The 11,554-nt window shown below is 36.1% G+C and overlaps 1 protein-coding gene across 1 annotated transcript in view; it reads left to right on the forward strand.

Annotated features, from left to right (window-relative positions):
- Positions 1-9,665, forward strand: part of Hnmt (histamine N-methyltransferase) — a 46,972-nt gene extending 37,307 nt beyond the window's left edge. Inside the window, exon 6 of the mRNA XM_015479141.2 lies at positions 6,291-9,665. Coding sequence (XP_015334627.1) covers positions 6,291-6,646 — 356 coding nt within the window. The 3' untranslated portion in view covers positions 6,647-9,665. The remainder of the gene's footprint in view (positions 1-6,290) is intronic.
- Positions 9,666-11,554: the final 1,889 nt, after the last annotated feature.

Below are 11,554 nucleotides of genomic sequence, written 5' to 3' on the forward strand. Positions count from 1 at the left end.
TTTATATTTGGTTATTCTAAAATATTTTTTAGGAATTAAATATTAGAGTATCAGAGTATATGAGTATATATTTATTAATTTTAAAAAGCCAGATTTAGAAAGTGACATGAGTTTTCTATGCAACTGAGAACTGACCAAGTAACCTCATAGACACAGTGTTCGGCTGGCCATGTTATGAATGAGTTACTAGAAGCCATGGTTTATTGGCATCAAGAAATGTGAAAACTAGGGCTAGGGATGTAGCTCAGTGTTAAAGTGTTTGCCTAGCATGCACAAAGTCCTGAGTTCGATCCCTAGCACCATAAAGAGAGAGAGAGAGAGAGAGAGAGAGAGAGAGAGAGAGAGAAATGAAGACACACATAAGAATGATACATGGGGCAAGAAAAGTAAGGCACTTGCTACTTATGTAAACTTGGTCTCTGAGCCTTAGCTAATTCAAGGGCTGTTTCTGGATAATCATACCTACATTGTATCTATCCAAAAATGTACTTCATATGTGCTATGTAAATATGTACTCAGGGATAAAAAAAAAATCAACAGAGGGTAAAGACTCAAAAACAAGTTAGCTCTTTTTGAAAACTGTTTATTGAATGATTGGTTGGTTGGATGATTGTGGTGTTTGGGATTAAACCCAGGACCTCAGATATGCCTGAAAAGAATTTTGAGGAAAAAGTTAATCAAGGTAGTTTGGATGGTGGAAATAAATATTTTATTTACTTTCTCAATATGCGGTTCACGGGTTCTTTTTATACTGCTTATAGTATAGAAGACAGATGTCCTAAAGAGAAAAATATTGTTAATAGACGTCACTCCTAAACATAAGAATGCAATAAATAAGAGAAGTCAGACTATGGCACTGGGACTGATTTCCTCTCTCCTTTCCCATGGTCACTTCTTAGAAGAGGGCTTAACTGCCGTGGAAGAAATACCACATCCATATCTTCTTAAAAGAAGAACCACTGAAGAAAAGAGAAAATAGATTTAGATCTTTTATTTTGAATTCTTCACTTCTCTCTCTCCTAATGCTAAAATGTCTCTTATTTTTGCTTTTATCAAAAGTGTTAAAAAAAATTAAAGATGTTAAAATGAAAGAAATAAACACCTTCTCAAGATAATTTTCTTTACAGTTCAAGAAAACATTCCATCTGAAAAAGGAATATGTTGAATATATTGATCATGGTCCTCAACTGAGTTTAAGTGGACTGCCTCCAGGTTCCCTAATCCTATAGGGTTGTACGTAATTCTTATAATTACTGAGTAAATGACTGAAGCTTTCATCCTAAGTAATGTGGGTAGTCTCTCCACCCTCCTCATCATTCCTGTACTCATGAGGATTCCTGGGCTCAGGCTTGCATGTGCTGCACCCACCCTTTCTCATCTTGATCCACCATGTACAGGCATGGACATAGTCATACCTCCTTCATTCTTCTAAGCATTATTCTTTGACACATGAGGGAAGGCAGAGCAGAGGACAGAATTCAGCATTAAGGTCTCACAGCTAGTTTCTTTCTGGTCTTTCTCTTGCTATCTCAGGGCCCACCTCCCTTGGACCTACCTACTCTCATAACTTCTTTTGACCTCTCCATATTCTTTTAGCTTAATGCTGAGATGCCAGCTCCTCACTTCCCTAGTCTAATCCTTTTGTTACATGGCATAGTTTAATTCTCTTTTGCTTTACCTCTATCACCAAGACGAACCCTTGCACCCACCAACCTGCCTTACAACAACACATTTTCTGAGACAAGTTCTGTGGCCCTCTCATTGTCTGGAAATAACTCTAGTTTCCTTTTAAAAAACAGAAATATTTACTTGGTTGTATCCAATATAAATATGGTTCATTGTTTTTAAATAAATCAAGCTTAGTTCTCAACATTGGAAACAAATTTAGCCACAAAAATTTTTCTAACCAGATATTGTTATATCAGTAAACATGTACTGAAATAATCTACATTGTTCTAGTCATTTCATGATAAAGCCTCAAATCCATCTCTGTTAGTCTACTCTATGAATAAAAGACATGTTTAAGAACTCTTTCTAGACTGAGGTGCTCCATCTGTGTCCCTCCTACTCCTCCTATAGGAAGAATTGCCCTAGCCTGTCTTGCTAACCAAATTAATTCTTCAAACTCCGTTCTCTATTGACTTGTCAGATTAAAACATTTAATCTGGCTGGAAGTGTAGTGTAAAGTACATATTTAGCATGTGCAAAGCCTTGCATTTAATCCCTGGTACCAATAAATAAATAAAATAATTAAAAGGAAACAAATAGCTCATAAACTTGAATATTGGAATACCTAATCTGAAATGGTTCACACTGCACTCCATTTTTATCAAGATCTTATGATCACCTTCTACATGGAATTTGCTTCAACAAACAACAAAGATGTTTCAGGATGTATTTCATTTGTTTTAGCATAATATTTTCATCCATATCTGCTCTGTAATGAAGAAAGTGGAGTACTCATTGTAGGTAGACTCAGAACAGCTTAGAATTTATTTACTAAATTAAATTCCTAAGAGCACTCATCTAGCCAAGATCTCATCTAGGTAGATAGATCAATGACGTTTCTGGAGAATCATCTTGCTCTAAAGGATCATCTTAAGTCAGTCATGTAGCCTGAGTTCTTATACGCCAAGCAGTCAGATATTAACCTGTTCCCAGGTGGATGAATTCTTTAATTGAATCTACCAAATTACCATTATTTGAGCATTATATAGACACTTATGATTGAAATTTATTAGATGTTAAGGTAATGAAATATGGAGTCATTTGATCATCTAGTTTGGCTAAGATGTGGTATGGGATCAGCATTGTTCAATACATACCTCAGTTCCATGTTTGCTGTATAGCATAGTTACTTGTGGATTTGGTTTGTTCAGTTTTTTGAGCTTGTACTATCAGTCAATTGTAGGCTTTGAAAGGTACCGAGATAACCATCATATTTCTTTTTTTTTTTTTTAAGAGAGAGAGAGAGAATTTTTTTTTTAATATTTATATTTTAGTTTTCAGTGGACACGACTTCTTTATTTTATTTTTATGTGGTGCTGAGGATCGAACCCAGCACCCCGTGCATGCCAGGAGAGCACGCTACCGCTTGAGCCACATCCCCAGCCCCAAACCATCATATTTCTTCTCCTTCTTTTGAGTGGGTGGAGTACTGGGGATTGAACCCAGGGACACTTAACCACTGAGCCATATTTCCAGCTTTTTTAAAAAATTTCTTTTTGTATTTTATTTAGAGACAGGGTCTTAGAGCCTTGCTAAATTGGTCCTCGTGCCTCAGATTCCCAAGCTACTGGGATTACAGGTATGAACACCACACCTGGCTTTCCTCTACCTTTGAAAGACTCCTAATCTAAAGAAGTATTCAGATCTGTAAACACTTTAAGCAATGTGCTATTACATATAGGGAGTTCAGGAGAGTTTCTTGAGAGCAGGGTTTTTGCCTCTTAATTTATTGCCAGATCTTTATTAAACCTTTGCCTGCAGAAGATACTCAAAATGTGTTTGATCTGAACTGAACAGTTGTTTATTTCTACCTTGTGATATAAGAACTATAATTAGCTCTGAGTGTCCATCCCCCCCAAAAAAGGACATTTCCTTTTAAACTGCCTATAGGTATGTGGTGGCACATACCTGTAATCTCAGCAACTCAGGAGGCTGAGAAAAAAGGATCACAAATTCGAAGCCAGACTCAGCAACTTAGCAAGTCCATTAGCAACTTAGTGAGACCCTGTCTCAAAATAAAAAATAAAAAGGACTGGGTATGCAGCATGGTGGCAAAAAGCTCCTGGGTTAAATCACTGTTACCAAAAATTAAAATATAAATAACATAAAATATACTATTTGCAGGTGGGTTTTAAAATAAACAAACGGAAATAAAAGGTTCAATCATACACATGCACAGAGCACAGAGAGAGAGAGAGAGAGAGAAATGCCCAGATAAAAACAATAAAGGGTAAACATATAAAACTAATTGGGAAAAGAAAGAAATTGAAATCAGAATTAAATGACTGCATTTATGGATGTTGCTTGAGGGGAAAGACACTTTTCTCTGTTCCTAAGCATTCGTTACACAACTAACCCAGCTCAGTAAATATGCACTTAGTGATAACTAGAATCGGTTCCTGATTATGAAGATGAAAGATTTGATTTGGGGGTAAAAAATAGAAGAAATAAGAACTAAAGATTTGGATTTTGTTTTAAATGAGGAGTATCCCCAACTAAACTGATGCTGGTGGCATGGTTCTGCAGATAATATAGTCAGGTCTCAGTTGAGAGAGCTGCCAAATTGAAGACAGCCTATCTAGTCAAGGGAGATGACATAGAAGGATTTCTCCAAGTTTTCTGTCTTCTCCTAAGGAAGCAGGCAAATTATGGTGTGTTATTTTTAAGACACAGGGAAAAAATAATCTGGTTTATATCATGTTGAAAGCAAAAGTAACACCATATGTTGTGCCCACTGAGAGCCATTATGATAATGCATCAGTCAGAGAGTGTATAATTGCTAAGCTCAGAAGTGGCACTGAGTCACAGCACTGACACCAGCAAATTTTCTGCAATTGGTGTTTGATTCTTTTCTCTCCACCAGGTTTAATAATAATAATAATAATAATAATAATAATGACAGGAGGGCTTCTCTTTTGAGAAGACAGTCTACTATCTTTGGTATGAAATATTTAAAAATACATTTTCATAATCCTTTTTAAATTCAACTACAATTTAATTTTTTTTCTGCCTCATCCAGTCTTACCTTTTTAGAGCAAATCCTGCAAGTATCTCTCTACCTTCTGAAACATTAGTAGAATATCAATTACCTAGAGTATTTATTATTTCCAATTTCCTGTTTTGGATAATCTCTTAGGTTGAATTAACTCTAGGAACGTTAACTTAAACCACATGATTTATCTCTTAGCTTCTATGCTGGGTTAAATTTTCAATTAATACAACAGATATTGCTAAACTGTCTTCTAAAGTTGGGGTGCAAAATTTGTAGCAAACCTAGTTAATGGCAGTCCAAGGCAGTGTCTTATAAATGGTGTATGGACATGAGGCTACCCTTTGGTTTGAGTAAATTATCGTTTATTTACTGTGCTCTTTCCTTCCACTTCATTTTTTTAAAAAAACTCTTGGAGCTCTCTTCTGATCTTCAGACTAACACAAACAACTACCTTCTTTATATCACCTCCTGAATATCCAGTAGGTATCTCAACTTTATAGTTCCCAAACCAGATGGCTGTTAATACATTTAAATCTGTTCTTTCCTCATTCTTCCAATCGCGAATTGATAGCAATTCTGCCTTTCCCCTTGTTTAGGCAAAAATCCCTGGAGTTTCCACTGATTCTTTTCATTTGTTCATACCCTAAATCCAAGCTGCTGCCAAATACCATTGGATTTAGGAGCATAAGATACAAAAAATGTCCAACCATTTCTCTTTAGTAGTTCACTGTTCTGCTTCTTCTCTTATGTGCTTGGAGTCAATTCTCATCTGTATAGCCAGAGTGCCTTATTAAAATGAAAATTAGTCTCTTAATATTGTGTTTTCCAATATGGGAGCCACATTTGGCTATTGAAGTTGAAATTAAAATTGATTAAAATGAAATGAAACCTAAAATTCTATAATTCAGTTCCTCAGTAACAACTAATCACATTTTAAGTGCTGCATAACTACAGGTGGTAAGTGACTACCATAGTAGACAACACAGACATAGAACATTTCCATGAGTCCATAAACTTCTAATTTGTTTCTACAGTGGTTTCCAATATGGCCTCTTGTGATCTGGCACTTCATCTAGACCACCTGCCACTTATCCAACCTCATCTCTTTCTACTCTATCCCTTGGTTACTCAACTCCAGTTGAGTGAATTCCTGGTTGGTTCTTAAACAGGTCAAGCATGTGTCTGCTTTACATCCTTTGCTGTTGCTTTTTTCTCTACCTGGAGTAATCTTCCCTCTGATGTCTACATGGCTTGCTATTAGGTCTTTGCTCAAATGTCACCTTATTAAAAAGACTCTCTGTGACCACCGTAGATAAAATGACACTTCTTCAAATTCATTAGCCTCCTCATCCCTTATTCTGATTAAATTTTCACTTACCACTTATCCTCATCTGACATGTCTACTTATTTATTTAACCCACTCCTTCATCTGTGCTCCTTAAATTGACTTCCACAAAGTATGAGAATTTTATTTTGTTCACTGCTCTTCCCAAACATCTAGTGTACTGGTTGGCAGGAGGTAAATGAAAGAAAGAATAAGTGAACATGTGAATTTTATTCTGTTATCCAGGGACCAGTGGTTGGGACAAGCTGTGGAAAAAGTATGGATCCCGCCTACCCAGAGATGACCTCTGCCAGTATGTCACATCTTCTCACCTTACTCAGATGCTGGACAACCTGGGGATTAAGTATGAGTGTTATGACCTTCTGTCCACCATGGACATTACTGACTGTTTTATTGATGGTAATGAAAATGGAGACCTGCTGTGGGATTTTTTGACAGAAACCTGCAACTTTAACACAACAGCACCACCAGATCTCAAAGCAGAAATTATGAAAGATCTCCAGGAGCCTGAATTTAGTGTTAAGAAAGAGGGGAAAGTCCTTTTTAATAATAGTTTGAGTTTCATTGTGGTCGAGGCGTAACTATCAATCATGGCAGCATATTCAAAAGTTATATTTTGAACAATTATTGATCATTCATTTTCATACTAAAATTACCAGTGCATCTCAGAGTATAGGTAAGAGCATTGCGTATCTGTAATCTCGAAAATTCCAAAACACTCTTGGACTTCAATGCAGAATCCTATGGAATAGTCTGGTTTTATCTATCCATGAGAGACCACATGCAGACTGACTAAGCATCACATAGCTGGGAATATGAGACAACTGAGATTCACAGGCCTATTGATAATATGATTCTTTCCATTTGTTGATTGTAATGGAATTTTCTAGCATATTAAGAAAATATATACTATGGATTTTTTAATTAAGAGTAGGCATTTTTAGAACATTACAAATTAGCTCCTTGTCATATGCTATCCTTTCTTCCCATTTTGTTTTCTCTTGTAATTTTATCATGATTTAGTTATGTTTTGCTTGTCTTTTTGATATGTTGTAACTTTTGTATTTTATTCAGCCTGATTTAGGGTTTTTCTTTTTTTTTTCTTTTCTATTTTCCGGCTAACACACTTTAAAATATTAATATATTTTATCATAATTTTATAGTTTCACTTTTTAAAAAATAAAACAGTAATATGCTTGAAATTTATATGTTTAAGAGTAATATTGCAAATAAACTATTTATCCTAAAATAATAGCCACGTAAACAAAATTTATGGAAAAACAAACAATAAAACTCTCAACTTGAAATGCACTGTGATAATTTAGATATGAGGTGTCTCCCCCAAAAGCTCATGTGAGAGAAAATTTAGAGGTGAAATGATTGGGTTATGAGAGTCTTAATCTAATCAGTGCATTAGCTCTCCATTTGAATGGATTAGCTGGGTGGTAACTGTAGGTAGGCAGGGTATGGCTGGAGGAGTCAGAATACTGGAGTTGTGCTAGTGGGGTTTATGCTTTGTCCCTTGTGAGGAGAGCCCTCTCTCCTTTCTTGTTGCCATGTCCTGAGCTGCTTCTTTCACCATACCCTTCTGCCCTGATGTTCTGCCTCACCTCAAGCCCAGAGCTATGGAGTCAGCCACCCATGGACTGAAACCTCTGAAACTGTGAGACCCCCAATAAACTTTTCCTTCTCTACATTGTTCTTGTAAGGTCTCTGTCACAGCAGCAAAAAAGCTGACGAAAACCCATACCTTGTACCATTTACAAAATTTGTATAAAACCTTGAATTTATTTTGATATTTTTTAATCCTTTATATTGCTTTAATACCTCTTCTTAAGGCCAAAATCATCTTGGACAGTAGATTTCAGGGGATTTTTAAAAATTTATTTGATGGTCCCTATTTTATTTTTAATAATAAGTCCTTGTCATTCTTATAAAAGCAATGCATCTTTTAAGGTAAATAATTAAGTAAAAATAATGGATAAATAATATTTTAAAGTGGGTATATACTTAATATTCCCTGCCAAAAGAGAATAAAAGTAAGGTCTTCCTACAAAACTCATAGATTCTCATTCTGACAGTGAAACAGCCTCCAGCCCAGGATGGTATTCAGTCTTTCCTGTTCGAGCATTTCCTATCAGCTCTGCAGTAGAGTCACTTTAAAAAGACTGGATACCCTTCCTTAATCCCCTAGCACATTCCCAGGGAGTATGCAGGTACAGAGCCTATTTAAACTAACAAATTACCAAGCTTTGTCGTTCATAATAAGTAAAACTGACTTGTATTGATCTCTTTTCTTGAACAACTTCATCAATGTTTTTTTGAATTATAAATTCCAACAAATAAAACGACAGTTATCTAGTCAGATTTCTGAATATGAACATTGAACCATTAATCATCTTGATATGTACTACTGACAAAGGAAATCAGGGAGGCACACATGAGTGATGGATATGAGGCCAGGATGACCTTGAAAAGCTTCACCAGATGAATAGAAATCAAGACTCTATACAGCAAATGATGGACTTCTGTACAAAGCACATGTGCAAGAAGAAATAAAAACTAGAGCCAACAGAACCTATATGCTATTAAAAGTAGAAAATAATAGAAGTGCAATATAGATTAGCATTTATAAATATGACTATTTTTTCATCCCTATAAGGCCTTTCCTAAGAAACACAGGATAAATACTTACCTGCTTCAGTTTAATGCAGTGAGAATACACAAGTCTTCTTTAACAGGAAAATGCCCATAAGGACATACTACTTAGTGACTGAAAGCCCTCCAGGTTCAAGGGATGGAACTATTGGCTTCTTTCCAGCACTACATGATGTTACAAAGGTTTTGGGTCAGTCACATGTTGACTTTTAAAGTTTTTTTTCTGTGATTCTGAAAGAAGTCTCATAAGCATGAATTTAGAATGTTTTATATACCGTGTGTATCTCTGTGTTTGCTATGGTGCCTTCATATGGTAGGTGCTAAGACAAAGGTAGGTGTGGTGGCACATATCTGTAATCCTAGCAACTTGAGAGGCTGAGACAGGAGGCTTGCAAGTTCAAGGCCAGCCTCAGCAACTTAGCAAGGCCCTACCAATTTAGCGAAACCCTGCCTTGAAAAAACAAAAAAAAGTTTTAAAAAAGGGCTGGGGGTGCAGCTAGTGGTAAAGCACCTCTGGGTTCAAGCAGCAGTACCAAAAGGAAAAAATAAAGAAAAGGTGATGGATAAATTCTTCCCTTTTCAAGCATCTATCCTACACCTTATCTGTTGATATTATTATTGTAAGCATAACTCAAAAAACTCAAACAAGGGTCTGAGGTCAAGCTTAGTGTTAGAGTGTTTGCATGGTATGTTATGATGTCCTAGGTTCAATCTCCAAGACAGCAAAAGAAAAAAGAAGGAATAGTGTGGACTATTTCTCACACAATTTTTTTATGTTTGTCATTAAACAGTATGGCTAATATCCAGAAAGAAAGTATAATGTGGGACCAATCAGTATTTTAGGGTCTTCATATTTGCTTACTATAAAAATTGGTGACTTTCTTAATTGACAATTCTGCCATTCTGGGCCCCCAAATTAAGTAATATCCAGTGCACATCCATAAAAAGAGAGGCAAAATTGGAGAGTACTAGATCTTAGGTCTGTGAAACTGACAGAACCAAATGTATATTTAATGTATTTTAAATGTGTATTTAATAAGCATAGTTTGTACATAATATCTTGTCATTTTGAAAACATATTTATATGTGTTTACCTCATGGGAATGTTTATTTCTAGGAAAATATTGCCTTCCTATCAAGTGCTTGTGGACTGAATGGATAAAAATAGTCTTGTTAGATGAAGCTACAGAACCAGACGTCCTTGGGTTCAAATCCTGGTTGTGTTAATCACTCTCCAAATGACCCCAGGCAACATATTTTCTCTGTTTTCACATTTCTTCATACACAAAATGAAGAGAATCATAGTACCTACCTCAGAGGATAGCTGTGGGGATTCCCAAGGTTAAGCTATATAGAAAATATTAACTATCAGTATTATTAGTTACACATAGAAATTTAATATAAAATGCAGAGCAAATAAGAAACTAATATTAAGAAAAGTTGTAAGAGAATGGGGAGTTGGTACATGGAAAAGGCAACCTAATTTCCAACCTTGTGATTCTTAATCAAAGGCATATGGCCTCTCTCTTTCTGCCAGAGCAAAGCTGGCACTCTCAGAACCATCTGGGTTGGGCCATTCAAGGTCCTCCTTAAGGGATCCGCCTCCCTTTAGCCCTAGTGCTCTATGTGCCTGTGCTCTGCCACATGAAGTGGCCCCATCTCATTCCTGTCTAATCAGACCAAGGAATGGGCAACTGGCCATGGATGACAACTCACAGGTCAGCCAGAAATTGATTAGAGTATTCTCTTTTGAAAAATATGAAATGAATACATTAAATTCTCCTCTTAGAAATTTGGAATCACAAATCAGGAACAGCCGCACATTCATTCACTCATTCACTAAATATACATTCTCCAATATTAGTTGAGTACCTCTTAGATGTGAGTCATTATGTTAAGCAAGAGATATAGTTGTTAAAAATAATAAAAGTTTCTGACATCATTGACTTGATATATAAGAGTGAAAAAGATAAAAATAAATGTATGTCAGAAAGAGACAGGCAATGTTCATAAAATAAAAGTGAATAAAGGAAAAGGAATACTAGAGTGGATAGCACTAAGTGGAGTGGCTACGGGAGGTCTCATTAAAAAGGGACATCTGGTGGGGAATGGAAGGACAGCCGAATGAAATAGACATTATTATTGCTGTGGGTATATATGTGACTGCATGACTAATGTAATTCTGCAACCTGTACACTCAGAAAAATGAGAAATTATATCCCATCTGATTCAAATGTATATGTCAAGATCATTGTACTGTCAAATTAAAACAAATTTAAAAAAGAGACATCCGAAGAGTGATTTAAATGCAGCAGTAAGGGAACAAGTCCTGTGAAGTGTTAGGACAAAGTATCTGAAGAAGGAAGTACAAATGTAAAGGCCCTCATATGGGAATAAGCCTGATGTGTCTGGAGAGCAGTAGTGACATTTGTGACTTCCTATAGTAGCTGACCTCTAAAGTCATAAGACAGTTTCAGCCCAGAGTGGCCACTGTGGGCCCATGCAGGAAGACCCATTAGGAAGCCACAGTTTGAACAAGAATGGACCAGTCTTGTGTAAAGAATGAGAGATGCCAGGAGTATAAGATGGCATGACTTTTGAAATGCAGATGAGCTTTGGTTGTTTCAAGAATGCTCCTCACCATTCTACTTCCTGTCTATGTCTCTCCTGAAAACAGACAACCTTTTCCTGGCAGGATCTATGTGGGTGTCTACCTTGTGCCCTTCAAATTCCCTAGTTAGAGCAAATATAAGATCTCATGAGATTTTTACTCAATGAATTAGGAAGATCAGTTGTTAATTATCCTACTTTTCAAATGAGGAAATTTGAGA

Source organism: Marmota marmota, unplaced genomic scaffold, assembly GCF_001458135.2.
Source record: "Marmota marmota marmota unplaced genomic scaffold, marMar, whole genome shotgun sequence".
Classification (NCBI taxonomy): domain Eukaryota; kingdom Metazoa; phylum Chordata; class Mammalia; order Rodentia; family Sciuridae; genus Marmota; species Marmota marmota.